General features: G+C 40.3%; 1 protein-coding gene across 12 annotated transcripts in view; it reads right to left on the bottom strand.

Moving 5' to 3' along the window:
* CCDC15 (coiled-coil domain containing 15) overlaps positions 1-21949 on the bottom strand; it is an 80933-nt gene that overhangs the window by 16417 nt on the left and 42567 nt on the right. For all 12 annotated transcript variants that reach the window (XM_070047877.1, XM_051848421.2, XM_051848399.2 and 9 more), the window contains 2 exons: positions 14457-14543; positions 13198-13301 (listed from right to left, as the gene is read on the bottom strand). In XM_070047877.1, the coding sequence (XP_069903978.1) occupies positions 13198-13301; positions 14457-14543 (191 nt within the window). The remainder of the gene's footprint in view (positions 1-13197; positions 13302-14456; positions 14544-21949) is intronic.

Raw genomic sequence — 21949 nt, 5'->3', positions numbered from 1 at the left:
TAAAATAATAAATTTCACCCTCTTCTCTAAGTGTATTATTTCAACAACTTCTTAACATTTAGTCTTAGTAATCTTATCTATCCCCTACAAGGTCTCTAATTGGCTTCTATCTGTTTTGAGGTTAAAGTCCAAATTCCTTCACATTGCATACTAAGCTCTTTATGATCTTGTCTTTCCTTATTTCTTTCTTTTTTTTTTTTTTTTTTAAGATTTATTTGAAAGCCAGAGAGGCAGAGGTAGAGAGAGAGAGAGGTCCTCTATCTACTGGTTCACCCTCCAGTTGACTGCAATGGCCAGAGCTAGACCAATCAGAAGCCAGGAGCCAGAAGCCTCCTCCAGGTCTCCCACGTCGGTACAGGGGCCCAGGGACCTGGGCCATCTTCCACTGCTCTCCTGGGCCATAACAGAGATCAGAAGTGGAGCAGCTGGGACTTGAACCAGTGCCCATATCGATGCCAGCACTGCAGGCGGCAGCTTTACCCACTACACCACAATGCTGGCCCCTTTCCTTATTTCTTAAGGCTCACCTCTTGTCATTCATTTAGCTCAGCTCACATAAAACCCAGTTTCTTATGCTTTCATGAATCACTGCTTTTGCCTAAAATTCCTGTCTACTGTTTTCCCAATCTTCTCTCCATTTTGTCCCATACTTCTCCTATCCTTCAAAACCTGGCTCAGAAAGTCATCCCTTTCCTTCTGCCACCCATATTCCCAATTTTGTTTCCATACGATCTCTTGTGCTCTTGTACTTTTTTCTTCTAATGACAACAGCAGCTACTAACATTACTGAGCATATACTATGTGCCAGATTCTGTGTTAAACATATTTACATATTATTCCATTTAATCCTTATAGAAACTTTATGTGATATACAGCATTATCATCCTTCTTTTATAAAGAGGAAACTGAGGATTATAGAGGTAACTTTCCCAAAGAAACATAGTTAGTAGCAGAGCTGGGACTCAAACATATATTTCTCCATGTCCTTAACCACATGCTGTATTGTCTTGTAATACTTAATTTAGGATATTATCATGATATATTTACTTACCTGTTTTACCATTAGTTGGTCAAATCCATCTAATGGTTCCTTGAAGACTAAGATCATGCCTTTTGTTTCTTATACCTTACAAGTCTAGCATCATGTCTACCAATCAATAGGTGCTCAATAATTGACTGTTAAATAAATGAATGAAACCTTACCATTCGAGTTTCATCATAACTGGGTTAAGTTAAGCAGTTATCAATTTTTATTTACAAAGCAGATGTATTATTTTAGAATGCTGCCAAAGTGTTTTGTCTGTCAAGTTAAATCATATAGTTTCCATGCAAAGAAGGCATTAGTCATTAGTTTCTAACATGAAAAAGGCGAAAAAAAATTTTTAATTATTTGTCAACTATCAACAAGATTAAGCCTCCTGATACCATCTGTAAAACAACTAGAGGTCTTCATATTATCCAGCAGAAAATGGCAATAAAACAAAAATCTTAAGCAAAAAAAACTTTCAAAGAAGGTCAGAGCACTGCTAAAGGAAAATTTCCCACTGACTATGCCATGTGGTAAGCATGTCATAAGGAGATTTAGATTAGAAATAAAATACCCACAGCAGGGGTGCATTAGCTTCCATTAAATGAACTGAACTGCATTCCCATTCTGTCTTTAACCCAGTGAGTTTGTAAAATGCTTATACATGGGTACTACCAAATTGAAAGATTTTTTGATGCTAATCAGATCATAATTATGGCTAAAATCTTATAGCCTATTGTAAAATAAGCCTAGCCTAGATATAAAAATGATTTCCTGGGAGTCAACATTCTCAGATTCTGAAATTGAGAAAGATTATATAACTATAGTTCTAAAGCACATTAAGAATAGAAGATCTGCGGAAATATTTAAATAGGATTCTGCCTACAAGATATACTAGACAATCTCATAAGGATTTTTTTCCCAAACCTCACCCACCTTAGTCCAACACACACACACACACACACACACACTCAATTGTAGAAGTTTTTATCAGGTTACTTTTAGACAACAGTATTATTACATATCTCAAGAGGCAGAAAAGCATGTGAAAATAAAAACATACAGAAAAGAACCAGCAACCATCTCACAGGAAAACTACTGTCAGTGGTGAGTTGCCATACAGAAATTTCCAGAGTTCTTATATTGGTACTACAAAACAAAAAGATATTTAGCAGTAAAGGGTGCCTTATGATGCTTATGTGGCTTAGGCTTCCAAAGTCACACTAGTGATGAAAAATTAAAAAAATTTAGAAATACACAAAAAGATTTTAAAAATCATTTATTTTAGTAGCCAAAATAATTCTTTTTTAAAAAAATCTGCAAGTGTGAATACATATTTACACACACACACACACATACACACACACAAATTTTATTTGAAAGGCAGTGAGAGATTTCCGATCCACCAATTCACTCCCCAAATGCCCATAATTGCTACTGATGAGCCAGGCCAAAACCAGGAGCTAAGTCAATCCAGGTCTCCAACTTGAGTGGCAGGGACCCAACTACCTGAGCCATAACCTATGGCTTCCCAGGGCTTGCGTTAGAGGAAGCTGGAATGGAGAATGGTGCCAGGAGGTGAACCCAGGCACACTGATATGGAAAATAGGTATCCCAGGCAGTATTTTAATCACTGGAGCAGCTGGGACTTGTTGTGCCCATTTGGGATGCTGGCACTGCAGGCGGCAGCTTTACCTATTACACCACAGCGCTGGTCCCATGGAGCGGATTTAACAAAACTGATTTAATTCCTCCAAGTGATACAAGAATATTCATATTTTTAAATTTTTCTTGCATCCATTTCAGCTGTTTTTTAAAAAGGAGCTTTGTCTACTTCATCAAAATATCAATTTTTTTAGTGCTAAGTTATTTGGAATACCTTCTTCTTATCACTTAATGTCTGCAGGCTCTTTAGTATTGATTCTTTTCCCTTTCCTAATACTGGCAGACCATGCTTTCTCTCTTTTCTTTTGTATTGATTAGTAAAAGTGAGATGTTCCTAGCAAAACTACATTTTAAAAAAATTAACTTTGGCTTTATTGGTTTTCTTTGTTGTGCATATTTTCTATTTCATTAATTTCAGCACTTACACTTATTCTGAAGACTTCTTTTTTTTTATTTGTAGTTTTTCTAAGCTTCTAAAAATGGAAGGCTAAAAGATTGGCTTTGGTTCCCCCCCCCTTTTTTTTTTGACAGGCAGAGTGGACAGTGAGAGAGAGACAGAGAGAAAGGTCTTCCTTTGCCGTTGGTTCACCCGCCAATGGCCGGCGCATCCCGCTGATCTGAAGCCAGGAGCCAGGTACTTCTCCTGGTCTCCCATGCGGGTGCAGGGCCCAAGCACTTGGGCCATCCTCCACTGCACTCCCGGGCCATAGCAGAGAGCTGGCCTGGAAGAGGGGCAACTGGGACAGAATCGGGCGTCCCGACCGGGACTAGAACCTGGTGTGCTGGCGCCGCAGGCAGAGGATTAGCCTAGTGAGCCGCGGTGCCGGCTCCTATTTTAGTTGTTTCTTACAAGTTTTGATATGTTTTGCCTTCATTGTTATTCTTGGTATTCCCCAATTCCCAATGTAATTTTAACCTTGACCCAGAATTCTTTAGAAATGTACTGCTCAATGATTTCTAGCTTAATGTAACTATAGTCAGAGAACATACTCTAAAAAATAACCCAGAATATAACTAATTTTGGAAACTATTCCAAAGATGTTCGGAAGGAATATATTCTGTCATCATTTGGTATTTTTTAAGTTTTCATTTTTCTTAAGTAAATAGCTAGGTATAAAATTATCAGGTCATAGGGTAGGCTTATGTTTAACAGTATAAGATACTAAACAGCTTTCCAAAAAGACTGTGCTTTTTTCCACTTAATGCTATCAATATATTAGTTACAGTTGTTCTGCATTCTCGTCAATATCTGTACTTGCTAAGTTTGTGTTCTCTTTCTGCCTAATTTATTCTAGTGAGTCTGAGGTGGCTCCTCATTGTATAAAAATTGAGTTCTTATTTTAAAATTATATTTTTCAATTTCAGAATATCTATTTTATTTCTATTTTACAGATTCCAATTCTCCATAGAAATTCTCCATATTTTCACCTCTTTATACATCTCTTCCTCTATTGAGCATATTAATGAATTATTTTAAAGTCTTTGCTAACACCAATATCTGTGTCATCTGTGAGTCTGCTTCTATTATTGGTTCTTTCTCTTAGCTTTTGGCCATCTGGTCTATTTTTCATATAGTTGAACAATTTTGATTGCATTTTGAATATTGCTTTACATTTTTTAGAGGCTCTAATTAATGTTATCTATAACCACAGAGAGTTCACACTTCTCTGTCAGAGAGTGCAGCATTCATTGTCTTTTTGTTTTGTTTTGTTTTTTGACAGGCAGAGTGGACAGTGAGAGAGAGAGACAGAGAGAAAGGTCTTCCTTTTGCTGTTGGTTCACCCTCCAATGGCCACCACGGCCGGCACACTGCGGCCGGCGCACCGCGCTGATCTGAAGGCAGGAGCCAGGTGCTTCTCCTGGTCTCCCATGGGTGCAGGGCCCAAGCACTTGGGCCATCCTCCACTGCACTCCCGGGCCATAGCAGAGAGCTGGCCTGGAAGGGGGGCAACCGGGACAGAATCCGGCGCCCCGACTGGGACTAGAACCCGGTGTGCCAGCACCGCTAGGTGGAGGATTAGCCTGTTGAGCCGCGGTGCCGGCCTTATTGTCTTTTTAAAAAAGATTTATTTTATTTATTTGAAAGGCAAAGGTACAAAGATGGGGGGGAAGGAGGGTAGGAAGGAGGGGGAGAGAGGGGGATATATATATATATATATATATATATATATATAGAGAGAGAGAGAGAGAGAGAGAGAGAGAGAGAGTCTTTCACCAGCCAGGAGTCTAATCTGGGTCTCTCATTTTGGGGGCAGGGGCCAAGGACTTGCACCATCTTCTACTGCTTTCCCAGGCCATTAGCAGGAGCTGGATCAGAAGTGGAGCAGCCAAGACTCGAACTGGCACCCACATGGGATGCCAGCCACACCACATTCATTGGCTTAATCCAATCCAAAATTCAGAAGAATCAAGGCTGCTTTGCAGTTTAGGTAGGTTTAATCTACAGCTAGTTAAATCATCTTTTTAATGTATATTCTTCATGGATTTCAACTGAAATTATGTAGATTTACTCCTTGAATCTTTCTTCCAACTCAGCGAGTCCTGAACTCTGTATCTCCTCTGCACCATAGACTAATAGATGCCTAATCCACTTTACAGATAGAAATTTCTACCCAGTCTTTTAGCCTTTTAGACTTCAGAAATGTTTTGAGGAGAAAACCAATCAAGTGTTTGAGACTCTCTGAGTCTGCCACTTTGTTACTTCAGTTCCTTAAGACCAACAAAAGTACAGCTTAGTTCTCTGTTCCCAGCAGTAGCCTTTGACTGGTCCAAATTCATGTCAAAATATATAATGAAAACTCATAAACTCTCTCCTGCACGTTTTAGAATCTTTTCTTTATGTTTTACTGTGGAGAGTTTGTGACTACAAAGTGTCAAGGTGAAGATCTTTTCTGGTCATGTCTATTAGGAATTCTATGTGCTTGCTGTACTTCTTTCTCCAAATTAGGGATGTTTTCTGTTATTATTTCACTAAAAAGGCCTTCTAATTATTTCTCTCTTTCCATGCCTTCAGGAACTTCCAAGACACATATATTTGATAGTATCCTATAGATCTCCAACAGTGTTTTTTAGTTTTCTAATTTCTTCTTCTTTTTTTTTGTCTGACTGTAACATTTCCTGGGATTTGTCTTCTAAGTCTGATATTCTTTCTTCTGCTTCACCAATTCTGGTGTTAAGGCTTTCCACTGCATTTTTTATTTGTTCTATTAAATTCTTCATTTCTTTTTTTTTTTAAGATTTTATTATTATTTATTTATTTGAGAGGTAGAGTTATGGACAGTGAGAGGGAAAGACAGAGAAAGGTCTTCCTTCCGTTGGTTCACTCCCCAGCTGGCCACATTGGCCGGAGCTGTGTCAATCTGAAGCCAGGATCCAGGTGCATCTTCCTGGTCTCCCATGTGGGTGCAGGGGCCCAAGCACTTGGGCCATCTTCTACTGCTTTCTCAGGCCACAGCAGAGAGCTGGATTGGAAGAGAAGCAGCCAGGACTAGAACTGGCATCCATATGGGATGCCAGCACCACAGGCAAAGAATTAACCTACTGCACCACAGCGCCAGCCCCAAATTCTTCATTTCTAAGATTTCATTTTGATTTCTCCTTAAGATCTCAATTTCATGGGAGAAATTTTCTCTCATGCCATGTACAGATTTCATGAGTTTGTGACTTTGCTTCTGGTTACTTCTAAGTAATCCTATGATCAATTTTTTAAATTCAATCTGGCATTTCTTCAATCTCTTCATCATCACATTTTAGTATTAAATTGTGTTCTTTTGGGGGTGTCATGTTGTCTCCTATTCTTGTTTCTTGAATTATCGAGTTTATTATTCAGCATTTGTGGAGATACTCATTGGTTTCTTCTTTGTTTTTGTTTTTTTGTTTGTTTGTTTGTTTTTCCCCTGTGATGGCTTTAATCTCTGGACTGTGCTTCTGTGGATCAGTGGAGTGTCTGCTTTCTCAGTGCATACTTAGAGGCCTGTGGTGGGTGTGTTCAGGGAGCTCTGTTCAGTGCTCCAGGGTGGAGGGAGTGTCCAAGGTGACGTTCAGATTGGGCATGGCAAATCTCTCTCTTTTTTTTTTTTTTTTTTTTTTTTTTAAATCAGAGGGTAGGTTTGTTTAGCTCTATTGGTGTAGTTTCAGCTCACCTCCTCTGCTCAGAGACCAGTGCCTGGGCAGTAGATCCAGTCTGTATAATATTCATCCACACTGCCACAAGAACCAAAGAATCTGTGCAGTCCTTGGTGTAAGCACAAATTCAGTAGCAACGACCCTCACCAGGGAATCAGGGAGTCCTGAGCATGTGGAACCTCCCATAGTGACTGCCCAAAGTCCTAGTCACACTCTGAGACTGCCCATGCAGCCATAGTGTTTTCACAGACCCAGCACACAAGTCTTCCACAGTCACGAGCACCCAGCCCCCTGGCAGTTCTCCCTGCTGGACTCAGACATCTCCACTTGGCTGGTTGCTGGGCACACGGACATGAGCTGGTGCAGCTGTTAATGTATATCCAAAATGGCGCCCGCCCTTTATCAGCTTGTTATAGGATGCCAGTTGCAGGGTGGTCGGGAAAAGAGAAATGAGCTCCCCCTCCCTATTTTTTTTTTCTCCTCTAGTTTGGCAGGAACACTGTTCCCGACAGGGCTCCATTCCAGATTCCCGCTTGGCTCTTCCCACAGTTTTATTGCCAGTGGTTTGGGCTGCTGCAGACTGGTCTCCCCTCATTCCAGAGCTGCTGGGGTCCTGAGTTGTGCATGTCCACACCCTCCATGTAGGCCCACAGTGTCCCTTTAATTTGTGTCGAGTTTTCTCTGCCTTTTTTCCCCTAACTCTTCCTGTAATAACTTCTTAACTCGCGCTTTGCCTTACTTTTCCTTATTCTTCAAACTATTCTGCATTCTACTCCCAGACATATAAGAAACAAATCAAACCATAAGTCTCATGTCTTAAAATCTTTCAACAGTTTTGTTATAGCCCCTCTGTCACTTCTGCCAAGACCACCTCACTTTTCACAGTATTTCTCAGGCATATCTTAAGCTTTCATGCTAAATTTCTTGGCCACCTGGAACACTCAAATTTATTAAGATCAAAGTTGAGTATTAACTTACCTACAAAGCCTTTCTTGGTCTCCCCAGACTATCCTTACATCATTTTTTTTAAAGATTTATTTACTTGAGAATTGCAGACAGAAAGAGGGAGATACACACAGAGAGGTTTTCCATCTGCTGTTCCACCCCCCAGATGGCCGCAATGGCCAGAGCTACACCGATCCAAAACCAGGAGCCAGAACTTCTTCTGGGTTTCCCATGCAGGTGCAGTGGCCCAAGGACCTGGGCCATCTTCCACTGCCTTCCCAGGTCATAGCAGAGAGCTGGAGCAGCCAGGACTCAAACCAGTGCGCATATGGGATGCCAGCAGTGCAGGCAGCAGCTTTATTTGCTGCCCCCTTTATTGCAGGCCCCCTCATTTTTATCATTATAAAAACTTTGTCTTCTTTTCCATTTGTCTGGCCTCCATTAATGTTCATTCTATTAATCATCCCCACCACCACCAGCACTCCTACCCTTCCATCACTATCTTTTTTTTTTTTTTAATTTTTTTTTTTTTGACAGGCAGAGTGGACAGTGAGAGAGAGAGACAGAGAGAAAGGTCTTCCTTTGCCGTTGGTTCACCCTCCAATGGCCGCCGCGGCCGGCGCGCTGCGGCCTGCGCACCGCGCTGATCCGATGGCAGGAGCTAGGTACTTATCCTGGTCTCCCATGGGGTACAGGGCACAAGTACTTGGGCCATCCTCCACTGCACTCCCTGGCCACAGGAGACTATCAACATCATGGTAGTTACAGATAATTTTTATTGTGATTTTATAAAATGGAAAATATGTTACATATGTCTCCATTCTACCAATAAACTGGAAGACAGGTATTATAACTTCCATCTTATAATTAAGGAGATTGAGGCTCAGAGGTGAAGTAACTCACTTAAGTTTACATAGCTAACAAATAGCATATTCAAACTTATCCTACCACATATATCAGCATATAGTACATGGCTTAGCAATACGTTATCAATGATTGTTTGCTTTGTTGTTGATAAGTACCTAACAAGATAATATATAAATGCTTTTGTAAACTGTAAAACTCAGAAGAAACACTGCTACTTCCTTCTACTCTCACTTGGCTTATCTTGATTTTTTTTTTTTTAATTCACCATCCTTATCCCTGTCCCCAACACATATTTTGTCCACCTAGGCCCAAATGAAATGTAGTAATTTCTCTAATTCTCCAGACACAACCAGTGATCCCTTCGTTTGTGCTCTTGGAAGACTTATTTCTGCAATAGTACTAATCATATTACTTACCTGCATATATTGGTTTGTTAGCTTCTTTCCCCAACTTGATTGAGTTATTCAAGAAAAGGGACTATATTTTACTTATCTTTATATCAATTAAAATAATGTCTGTGATGTAGAAAATGCTAAATGAATGTTTTCTGAATAAGTGAAAAGTCACTCTTAATTGGATTAAAGGGGAGTTCCTACCTTGGGATGCTCATTTTAAATTTCTTTTTAAGATTTAATTTGAGAGGCACAGAGAGAGAGAAATAGCAAAAGAAAGAGAGCTTCCATTCATTCCCCAAATGCTTGCAATGGCTGGGCTTTGGCCACGGTTGAAACTGGGAAACAAAAACATGAACCAGGTCTCCCATGTGTGTGATGGGGCCCAACTACTTAAACCTGCTGCCTTCTAGAATGCACAGAGCAGGAAGCAGGGATCAGGAGTAGAGCCAGGACTTGAACTCAGGCCCTCTAACGTGGGAAGAAAGCACTCTAACTGCTGTCTTAACTGCTAGGCCAAATATGCACCTCCAAAGGACACGCTTTTGTAGTAGTCTCTCTTTGGCTTGCCTCTGGAGACCTGTCTTCCTAAAGGCTTCAGAGACTGAGCAGCTAGAGGAATATGCTTATCTGAAGCCTCTGTTTATTGTTGTAGGTTCTATTCCAGGTATTCATGCCCCTAGAATTCTTTTTTTTTTAATTTTTTTTATTTATTTATTTGAAAGGCAGAATTACAGAGGTGGAGGCAGAGAGAGAGAGAGGCCTTCCATCTGCTAGTTCACTCCCCAAATGGCCACAAAGGCCAGATATGGGCCAATCTGAAGCCAGGAGCTTCTTCCAGATCACCAACGTGGGTGCAGGAGCCCAAGGACTTGGGCCATTTTATACTGCTTTCCCAGGCTATAGCAGAGAGCTGGGTTGGAAGTGGAGCATGCAGGACTTGAACCAGCACCCATATGTGATGCTAGCTGGCACTGTAGGCAGTGGCTTTACCCACAATGCCACAGCACCAGCGCCACCCCCCCCCCCCAATTCTTTCCTCAACTTTTCAAGACTGTTTTCAGGATCTTTTAGACAATTCTGTTTTCCACATTTGCTTTCCTGAGAGCACACTGCATCTTTGATGTGTGTACATAGAATCAGTGGGATATTAAGAGGTGGCTACTTATAGACCATGTGTACAGAACTTAGATATCTAGGCTGAGTTCAGCATAATGTATAATTTGCAGTACGAAATAGAGTTATAGTAGGAAAGGAAAGGAGCTAGGTTAGGGGCTGTCTCTCCCCATGCTGCCATATTTCTACATGTAACTTAGAGAATTCTGGTACTTACAAATTTGAACCTGACCTTCTAGGTCTTTATGAAATAATATTGTCGAGGCCGGCACCGCGGCTCACTAGGCTAATCCTCCGCCTAGCGGCGCCGGCACACCGGGTTCTAGTCCCGGTCGGGGCGCCGGATTCTGTCCCAGTTGCCCCTCTTCCAGGCCAGCCCTCTGCTGTGGCCAGGGAGTGCAGTGGAGGATGGCCCAGGTGCTTGGGCCCTGCACCCCATGGGAGACCAGGAAAAGCACCTGGCTCCTGGCTCCTGCCATTGGATCAGCGCGGTGCGCCGGCCGCAATGCGCCGGCCGCGGCGGCCATTGGAGGGTGAACCAACGGCAAAGGAAGACCTTTCTCTCTGTCTCTCTCTCTCACTGTCCACTCTGCCTGTCAAAAAAAAAAAAAAAAAAACAATGAAGCAGAAATAATATTGTTGAGCTAGGTGAATGAATATTCCTCATTTAACAATTTTTGCTTTATTTATGATTTTTAAATATTTAGATATAAGGTATTTAAGTCTGCATTTGTACTCTATTTCAGTCCTACAACTGTTACGGACAAGCTTGATTGAATGATTTCGTGAACAAACTATAAATAAAATAAAATAAAATACATGTGAAAGCACTTAAAAGAATCCAAGTAAATATTTCCTTTGCCATGACTGCCATATTGAGGGTATCTGTGTATGTGTGCGTGTGTGCATGTTTAAAGAATTTTTTTATTTAAAGAATACTTCTGTTATAGGAATAATCACCACCAAGATAAAGGAAAACTTATTAATAATATTGGAGAAGAAAAATTACCATAAGTCCAAGTTAATGCAATCATACCAAAAGAGAGAGAGAGAGAATGAATGAAAAAAAAGAAAGAAGAGGTATACACATTGGTAAAGAAAGAAAAAAATAAAATTATTCACAGATTACATGATCATCTATTCCAAAATTCCAAAAAACTTCTCCTAGAACTAATAAGCAAACATAGTTAGGTTGTAGGATACAAAGTTAATGTACAAAATTAGTCACTTTCCCATATGCAGCAATGTACAGGTAGAATTTAGAATTAAAGACACAATGCCACTTACATTAGTGCCCTAAAAAATGAAACATTTAGTTACAAGCCTACAAAACATATAGAAGAGCTACATAAACACAACTACAAGACTCTGTTGGAAGAAATCAAGGAGTCCTACATAAATGGAGAGATACGCCATGATCACAGATGGGAAGACTCCATACTGTCAAGATGTAAGTTCTTCCCAATTTAAGCTACAGATTCAACACAACCCCAGTCAAATTCCCAGCAAACTGAGTCTAAACTTTATATGGAGAGGCAAAAGATCAAGAATAGCCATCACAATATTAAAAAAGAGCAGAGTTAGAGAGCAGAAACTACTCAAATTCAAAACTTACTATAAAGCTACAGTAATCAAGATGGTATATTTATAAAGGGAAAGACAAATAGATCAACAGAATAGAATAAAAAATCCAAATATAGTCAACTGATCTTTGGAAAAGGAGCAAAGGCAATGCAAGGAAGAAAATTCTACAACAAGTGGTTCTACAACAACTGGACACCCACATATGAATAAAAAACACTCTATATGATATTCTGGAAAAGGCAAAACCATGGAGACAGTAGAGAAGAAAGTGTTTGCTAGCGCCCTGAGGATAGGGAGGGAGTAATAGGTAGAGCACACAGGATTTTCAGGGCAGTAATACTGGTAGACACATGTCATTTATGTTTTATCACAACCCACAGAAGCCACAACACCACGGGGGAACCCTAATGTAAACTACAGATTTTGAGTAATAATATGTCCATATAAGAGAAGGATGTTGATAGTGGGGGAGGCTGTATGTGTGGCCACAGGAGGTATACTCTGTATTTTCTGCTCAGTTTTGCTATTAACTTGAAAACTGCTCTCAAAAATAAGATTTATTTAAAAAATTAAACAGGGGCTGGCACTGTGGCACAGCACGTTAAACCCCTCTCTACAGTGCTGGCATCCCATATGGGCACTGATTTGAATCCTGGCTGCTCCACTTCTGATCCAGCTCCCTGCTAATCTGCCTGGGAAAGCAGCAGAGGATGGCCCAAGCACTTGGGCCCCTGTACCCACATGAGAGACCAGAATGAAGCTCTGGGCTACTGGCTTCAGCTTGGCCCAGCCCTGGCTGTTGCAGTCATTTGGGGAGTGAACCAGCTGATGGAAGATCAATAACTCTCTCTCTTTCTCTCTCTCCCTCCCTCACTCACTCCTTCCCTCTTCTTCTCTCTCTTCCCTCCTTCCTCTCCCTCTCCTCTAACTCTGCTTTTCAAATATTTTTTTTTAAATTAAACAAAATAGCTGTTCACTATCTTTCCATATTCTAGCAACATCAAACTAGTTGTTTCCTATACGAATTAAAAGACTAAACTACTAAGGACCAGCTTCACAGCATAACAGGTAAAGCTGCTGCTTGCAGTGCTGGCATCCCATATCACAGTGCTGATTCAAGTACTAGCTACTCTGCTTCTAATCCAGTTTCCTACCAATGTGCCTGGGAAGGCAGCAGAGGATAGCCCAAGTGCTTTGGCTCCTGACATCCATGTAGGAGACCAGGATGATGGAGTTCCTGGCTCCTGGCTTCAGCCTGACCCAGCCATGGCTGTTGCAGCCATGTGGGTAGTTAATCAGCAGATGGAAGATACTTGCCCCCTACCCCCTCTTCAATCTCTCTGTTGTTATGCCTTTCAATAAATAAATAAATCTTTTAAAAAAAAAAAAGACTATTGCCTGATTATTTCTAAAATGTAGTTCCCAAAACATCTTAACTGGTAATTTAAGGCTCACAGTGAGAATCAAAGAACTTACTTTTCAATTTTCTTCTTTTGTTCTTTTTGCCTTTGTTGTTGTTTAACTTGCTCTCTCTCAATATCCATGAAAAGTCGTCTATGTCTCAGGTACTGCTTTTGACGCTAAAGAAAAGAAGTAAAATTATTAAGATTCTACTCCCAGAGAACTTTCCAAGGAAGAAAATATTCTTTTGCTATAGATAAGAAAACCATATGTCACATAGGACTATGTCCTTAATTTCCCTTTGTCTATAGTGACTCAAGACAATATCACACGCAAGAATTTTATATTTTCAAGAACATAGCAATTCATTGTTCACCCACAAAGCAGAATACTAATTTAGTTTGGACTTAGTATAATCCCTTGTCAATAGTACTTAAGGAAATGATTATATTTGACAAAGTAAGATATATACTATATTTACTCTGTGTTCCCAAGCAGTAAGTACCATAAAAGCAGGGCCACAGAAAGAATGTGAGAGGTATTTTATAACAGAACAATAATCACTTTAACTTTTTAATGGCAGGGAGGAGGGTAAAAGGGCTTACAGTACATCAGGGCATCATATTCACAATTGGAACAAGGATCAGAAAAATAAATGCTACTACACTATGTGGGATCTGTTCATATCTCTGGATTTATTTAATTCTCTTTTTAGGATACAAAATACACAAAGCATACCTATACATATACTATGGCAGTATAATATTTTTTGTTAAAGAATTATTAAAAGTCTAAATAGTAGTTCTCAATATTGAGGCTGTATAAGAATCACCAGTGGTATCTTTTATAAGTATAAATGCTCCAAATCTCTCCCTTCACTTATTGATTCAAGATATCTAGTTAGGGTCTATACATCTGTATTTTGAGAAAAAACTCCACATCTGATATTGGTGCATGGTCAGGATTAAGAACTGTTGGGTTCAAGCTAAGTTTAGATAAGGAAGGAAAAAAAAAGGAAGGAAGGAGGGAGAACGGGGGGGAGTAAAGGAGGAAGGGAGGGTGGATGGGCAAACCAGACATAAATTAAAAATTTTTCTTCAAATAAGTCATGGTAGAAATAATTAGTTGGAGAAATTCACTAAGATCAGATCTTTGAGTTCACATCAACCCTACGAGCTTAGAAGAGAAGTCCAACACCTTGTAATGATTCAATCAACTTCTTCAGAATTTGTGGTGTTAGCTCTTAGTGTATCAGAAAGCAACACACTGTTTCCAGTTTCATATATACCATCATAACAGAAATATTGATGTCCCAAAGCATTATCATTACATACTTCTTTCTTGTCTTCTTCTTGATCTACTCCAGACTGAAATGCCAGGGGAGCCCGGAATTCAGTGCTCGATCTTGATTGATTATAAACCTGTTAGAAAATCAAGTCACACAAAGCAACAAAAATATGAGAAGTTAGCCTTGTAAACTTTTTTTGAAATTTTTAATTTATTAATTCTTTTCTCCCACAACTTTGAGCTCAACTGGATAAAGAACTAAAAGGCCAATATTCTAAAAAGCAGAAAAGAATAAAAGGAAGCATTATAAAAAGAAATTGACAAAGCCCCAAAAAATTACACCAAACAAAAGGTGTTCAAAAAGAAAATGCTCAAAATGTTCAAAAACAAACAATGAACAAATAATAAATCAAAAGTTCAGTTCTTCTAAAGTGGCTACTGGAAATTACTCTTTCCCAAGTGTGCTTGGAATTGAATCCAGGCTATAAAGCCAGATCTCCTAATATCGCAAATCTACAGTCACTTTCAATCTATACAACTCTTGATAGGTGTTGGATCTGGAGTATAAGAATCTAAAAATATTATATCAATCAACTGATGTGGCAGAGGAAATTGAAGCTAATTTTTCTCCAAATTTTACTAAGCTATCATATAGATTGGTATATCTACTTGGACATTTTATGGATTAAGCTATGATCTGCAATTTTCAGAAATAAAAAAATAGGTTTTGTTTTAATTTCTTCAGTTTAAAAGTTATTATAAGGTCTAGCACCATGGTCAGCAGGTTAAGCCACCACCTGCAACACCAGCATCCCATATAAGCATCAGTTGCAGTCTGGGCTGCTCTACTTTGGATTCAGCTCCCTGCTAATGCACCTAGGAAAGCAGTAGAATATGGCCCAAGTACTTTGGACCTTGCCACCCATGTGGGAAAATTTGATGGAATTCCAGGCTCCTGGCTTCAGCCTGGTATAGCTCAGGCTGTTGCAGCCATTTGGGGAGCGACCCAGCAGCTTGCTCGCTCACTCTAGCTCTCTCTCTCTCTCTCTTACTCTCTCTGCAACTCTGCCTTTCAAATAAATAAATCTTTTTTTAAAAAAACTCAATTAGCTTTCAGTAAAGTTGTAGAATACAAGATAAATATACAAAAATCAGCTGTATTTCCATAATTTTTATGAGCAATCTGGGAAGCAAAATAAAGGAAAAAATTCCAGTGACAATGCCATCAAAAAGAATAAAAAAATTAAGGAATAAATTTAGCAAAGGAAGTATAAGTTTTATTAACTCTAGAAAACATTATTGAAAGAAATTGAAGACCTAGATAAATGGAAAGACATCCAATAGTTATAGATTGGAAGATCTAATTTTAAGATGGCAGTGCACCCCAAATTGGTCAAGAGATTTAGATTTAAATCCAATTTCATCACAGTTGAATTCTTTACAGAAATTGACAGTACAATTCTAAAATTCCTATGAAGATGCAAAGGAATAGTTAAAACAATCTTGAAAAATAACACAGTTGGAGGACTCACTTTTCCCAACATCTTGCTACAAAGCTGTAGTAATCAAGACAGATTTCACTGGCTTAAGACTATATAGCCAGGAACCAGCCAACATTGTAGCAAAGCAGGTTAAGCCACCACCTGTGATGCCAGCATCCTATATGACCGATGGTTCAAGTCCTGGCTGCTCTACTTTCAATCCAACTCCTGTCAATGCACTTGGGAAAGCAGCAGAGAATGGTCCAAATCCTTGGGCCCCTTCACCCACATGAGAGACCTGGATGACTCTCTCAGCTCCTGACTCCTGGCTTCGGCCTGCCCTGTTCCTGGCTGTTGTGGCCTCTGGGGAGTGAAACCAGTGGATGGAAGATTTCTCTCTCTCTGCTTTTGCCTCTCCCTCTCTGTAACTGCCTCTCAAATAAGCAAATCTTTAAAAAAAAAAAAAAAAAAAAAAAAAGCAAAAAGAATACATAGACAGATCAATGACACAGAATTGAGAATTCATAAATAAGCCTGAATATTTATGACTAGCTGATTTTTACCATAATGCAAAGACAAGTCAATGGGAAAGAATAATTTTAACAAACAGTGCTGAGACATAGTGGTATCCACATGCTAAAGAATAAAATTGGACCACTTCCTCACAACATGTGTAAAAACATCAAAGTGAACTACAGACCTAAATTTAAAAGCTGTAAAATTCTTAGACAAACATTTAGAAGTACATATGGATTAATGATGGCCTTGGATTAGATGATGGGTTTTTTTTGTTTGTTTATTTATTTGTTTGTTTAGATATAAAACCAAAAGCGTAAGATGCAGAAGAAAAAGCAGGTAACTTGGACTCTACCAAAATTAAAAACTTGGGGTGGGTGTGGAATACAATGGGTGAAGCTGTTACTAAGGATTCCATCATCCCATATAAGAATGCGAGTTCGAGTCTTGGTTACTCTGCTTCTGATACAGCTTCCTGCTAACGCATCCTGGGAGGCAGCAGATAATGGCTCAAGTGCTTGGGCCCTGCTACCCATGTGGGAGATCCAGATGGAGTTTTAGGTTCCTGGTTTCAGCCTGGCCCAGCCCTGGCTGTTGCAGACATTTGGGGAGTGAACAAGCAGATGGGAGATATCTTTCTCTCTCATAAATGAAAATACTAAATAAATACACATTTTAAAAAATTATATGGGGACAGCACTGGAGCAGTGGGTCAAGCCACTGCCTGCAGTGTCAACACCCCATATGGGTACAGTTTGAGTCCCAGCCGCTCCACTTCCAATCCAGCTCCTTGCTAATGTGCCTGGGAAAGTAACAGCAGATGGCCCAAGCCCTTGGGCCCCTGCACCCACATGGAAGACCTAGAAGAAGCTCCTGGCTTCAGACCTGCCCAACTCTGGCCATTTCAACCATTTGGGAAGTGAACTAGTGGAAGGTCTCTCTCTCTGCCTTTCAAATAAATAAATCTTAAAAAAAAAAAAAAAAACATTATATTTCAGTAAAGTTGCAGAATACAAGATAAATATACAAAAATCAGCTGTATTTCAATAATTTTTATGAACAATCTTGGAAGCAAGTGGAAAATCTCTCTTTCCCACCCTCCCTCCCCTCTCACTCTTTGTAAATATGACTTTCAAATAAAAATATTTTTATAACTTTAGTTATAAATCTAGTGCTACAAAGGAAAACATCAACAAAGTTAAAAGATAACTTACAGAATGGAAAAAAATTATCAAAAGATAATACTTTATAAGGGGCTGTATGCAGAAAATATTAAAAGCTCTCATGTGGAGCCCGGGCTAGGTCGAATCAGAGATGTACATGAGCAGCCTGAAGGACACTTCACTGTGCATCATGTGCTAATCTGAGAATGTCCCTTGGTCAGACATCACAACCTCCCTTTTTCAAGCAGCTGCAGGCTCTATCTGTCCTTGAAGGAAAATACTTTGGCCACCTTTTTAATACAAATTGTTCCTTCAGATTATATGAAACATGAATATTATCTCTTTTGATAAAAGTTTCCTTGAACTAATCTTGTTTCCCTAGTACTAGCCCCCTGGGTACAGGAGCATGCTATGATTGTGCGAGTATGAAAGCCTTGTAAAACTAATAAAATTTGACTATTGCTCTGACAGTAGTCCCTGCCCATCCTTTGACTCACGGTTCCAAACCTTGCTGGAAAACAGCACATGCTCATAATTCAACAATCAAACCCAATTAGGAAATGGGCCAAAAAATCTAATAGACAATTCTCCAAAAAAAATATACAAATGGTTAATAAACACTTGCAAAGTGATGAATACATTGGTCATCAAAAAATGCAAATAAAAAGTACAGTGAAGTACCACTTTATACTCACTTGGGTGGCAATAATCAAAATAAAGATAATAACAAGTTTTGGTGAGGATGTAGAGAAATCTGAACCAAATACTCTGTTGGTGGGAATGAAAAATGGTGTAGCCACTTTGGAATTTAATTTGGTAGCTCCTCCAAACGTTAAGTACAGAGTTAGAACATGTCCCGGCCGGCGCCGTGGCTCAATAGGCTAATCCTTCACCTAGTGGCGCCGGCACCCCGGGTTCTAGTCCCGGTCGGGGTGCCGGATTCTTTCCCGGTTGCCCCTCTTCCAGGCCAGCTCTCTGCTGTGGCCAGGGAGTGCAGTGGAGGATGGCCCAAGTGCTTGGGCCCTGCACCCCATGGGAGGCCAGGAGAAGCACCTGGCTCCTGCCTTCAGATCAGTGCGGCGCACCGGCCGCAGCGCGCCAGCCATGGCGGCCATTGGAGGGTGAACCAACGGCAAAAAAAGGAAGACCTTTCTCTCTGTCTCTCTCTCTCACTATCCACTCTGCCTGTCAAAAATAAATAAATAAATAAATAAATCTTTAAAAAAAAACATTAAAAAAAAGAACATGTCCCAGCAATCTATTATGAGATATTTAACCAAGAGAAATGAAAAAATATGTCCATAAAAAAACTTGTACATAAATATTCACAGCAGCATTATTCATAATAGTCAAGAAGTAGAAATAAGCCAAATGTCCATCATTTGATAAACTGATAAATAAAACATGCTGTGTGCATAATATGGAATATTAGTCAGCAATGAATAGGAATGAAGTACTGTAGTATGCTACAACATCAATGATCTCTGAGAACGTCATGGCAAGTGAAAGAAATCAGTCACAGAAGGCTACATCTTGCATGATCCCATTCATATGACATCCCTAGAACTGGCAAATCTATGGAGACAGAAAATAGCTTACTGGTTGCATAGGGCTGGAGGTGGGGCTAAGGTGCAATGGGGATTGGCTACCACTGGGAACAGGTCTTGTTAGGAGTGATGAAAATGTTCTCTGGCCAGCGCCGTGGCTCACTAGGCTAATCCTCCGCCTGCGGCGCCGGCACTCCAGGTTCTAGTCCCGGTTGGGGCGCCGGATTCTGTCCCGGTTGCCCCTCTTCCAGGCCAGCTCTCTGCTGTGGCCAGGGAGTGCAGTGGAGGATGGCCCAAGTGCTTGGGCCCTGCACCCCATGGGAGGCCAGGAGAAGCACCTGGCTCCTGGTTTCAGATAGGTGCAACACATGGCCGTAGCGGCCACTTTGGGGGGTGAGCCATCGGAAAAAGGAAGACCTTTCTCTCTGTCTCTCTCTCTCATTGTCTAACTCTGCCTGTCAAAAAAAAAAAAAAAAAAAAAAAAGTTCTCAAATTGTGGTAATGCTCACACGATCCTATAAATATACTAAAACCACTGAATTTTATACTTGAAAATAGGTTAACTGCATGGCATGTTGGCATGTGAGTTACAGTCAATCCTCATTAGTTCCATATTTGACTTCTGTAATTTTGCCTATCATTAAAATTAAAAATTCAATATTCACAGTGCTCATGTGGTACTTTGCAGACATGCACAGGAGTATGAAAAATCTGGGTCACACAACACACACTGACAGGTGAGATCAAACACGGTAATGCTCAGGGCCAGTGTTGTGGCACAGTGGGTAAAGCTGCTGCCTGTGACACTGGCATCCCATATGGGCAGCAGTTCAAGTTCTGGTTGTTCCACTTTCCATCCAACTCCCTGCTAATGAGCCTGGGAAAGCAGTGGAAGATGGCCTAAGTGTGGGAGACCCAGATACAGTTCTTAGCTACTAGCTTCACCCTGGCCCAGCCCTGACTGCTGCTGCCATTTGGAGAGTGAACCAGCAGATGGAAGATCTCTCTCACTCTGTCTCTCCATCTCTTTAACTCTGCCTTTCAAGTGAATAAAATAAATCTTAAAAAAATAAAATAAAAAGTAGGGCAAGTCCTGTAGCATAGTGGGTAAAGGCACTGCATGCAGTGTCAGCATCCCATATAGACACCAGTTTGAGTCCCAGCTGCTGCACTTCCAATCCAGCTCCCTGCTAATGCACTTGGGAAAACAGGGAAAGATGGCTCAAGTCCTTGGGTCCTGCACCCATGTGGGAGACCCAGAAGAAGCCTCTGGCTCCTGGCTTCAGATCAGCACAGCTCCAGCCATTGAAGGCATTTGGGGAATGGACCAGCGGATGGAAGATCTCTCTCTGTCTCCTTCTCTCTGTAACTTTGCATTTCTTTCTTTTTTTTTTTTTAAAAAAAAAAAAAAAAAAAAAAAAAGGTGATGCTCTACCTTTTTGTTTCAGCCCTCATAGATAAATGTACTTTTTGTAGTCTATTTAGGCCAGGATTTTTTGTTTTGTTTTGTAGTTTTGTATTTTTTTTTTTTTTTGTATTTTGGGGGCTTTTTGTTGGTGATTTGACCATTTAAAATGGGCCCTATTTTACTACTGAAGTACCATGTATCAATTCTAAACACAAAATAGGTGCGATTAGCCTTACGGAGAAAATATATAGATAAGCTTTATTCAAGCTAGGTATGAATTACAGTGCTATTGGCTGTGAACTCAATATATTAAGTAAGGTGTCTTTTCACAGAAATATCATAAAACAAGGTAAGGATTCCTACTTTCTATGACTTGCCTTGTGAAAGGGAAATTCTAGTTTCAAGCGTTTGCCTTCTGGAAGGAGAAAGGAAAACAGGAGATAGGAGGACAGGTCAGAGACTTTGCTTTGTGAGACCTCCTTTGGGATATCATTCTCTGAGGTCCAACAGAGCAATCTATAAAATTAATACAATTACTAACAAAATCCTAATGACATTATTTTTGCATACATAGAAAAATGCATTCTAAAATTCATATGAGATCTCAAGAGACTCTAAACAGCAAAATAATCTTTAAAAAGATAAATAGGGACCGGCACTGTGGTGTAGTATGTTAATCCTTTGCCTGCAGCACCAGCATCCCATGCTGGTTCATGTCCTGGCTGCTCCTCTTCCAATCCAGCTCTCTACTATGGCCTGGGAAAGCATAAGATGGCCCAAGTACTTGGGCCCTTGCACCCACGTGAGAGATTTGGAAGAAGCTCCTGGCTTCGGATCAGCACAGCTCCGGCCGTTGTAGCCATTTGGGGAGTGAACCACCAGATGGAAGATTGTTCTGTCTCTCCCTCTCTCTGTCTGTAACTCTACCTCTCAAATAAATAAAATCTTAAAAAAAAAAAAAAAAAAAAAAAAAAAAGATGAATAATTACAGGTTTAACACTTCCTGATTTCAAAACTTATCACAAAGCTACAGTAATCAATAAGATGATGATATGGTACTGGCTTAAACACCAATGAGACAAAGGAGAGAACCCATGAAGAAATATTGGCATGTATGTTCACATGTTTTCACCAAGGGAGCCAAGACCTATATAGGCAGGCAGATAGGATTAAATTGATTAGACTTATGAGCTGGAGACCACGCTCCCTGTGTGAACTCATGCCCCTACCTGATCTCACCTGTATGCTCACTTGCCAATCAGACTACATAATCACTCCCCTTTGGAAGTAAATAAAAGGCCTGGAGCACAGTGGGCCTGCTCTTGTTGTCCCGCACCTCTGGTGCTCTGTCTCTGCTTTCCTGCCTGCACTATGCTACCTGTGGCTTTGTTCTACGTGGCTCCTGGCCTGCTTTCTGCCTGGTAT

This window comes from Oryctolagus cuniculus, chromosome 1 (genome assembly GCF_964237555.1).
Source record: "Oryctolagus cuniculus chromosome 1, mOryCun1.1, whole genome shotgun sequence".
Classification (NCBI taxonomy): domain Eukaryota; kingdom Metazoa; phylum Chordata; class Mammalia; order Lagomorpha; family Leporidae; genus Oryctolagus; species Oryctolagus cuniculus.
This window is presented reverse-complemented; position numbering and strand designations above follow the sequence as displayed.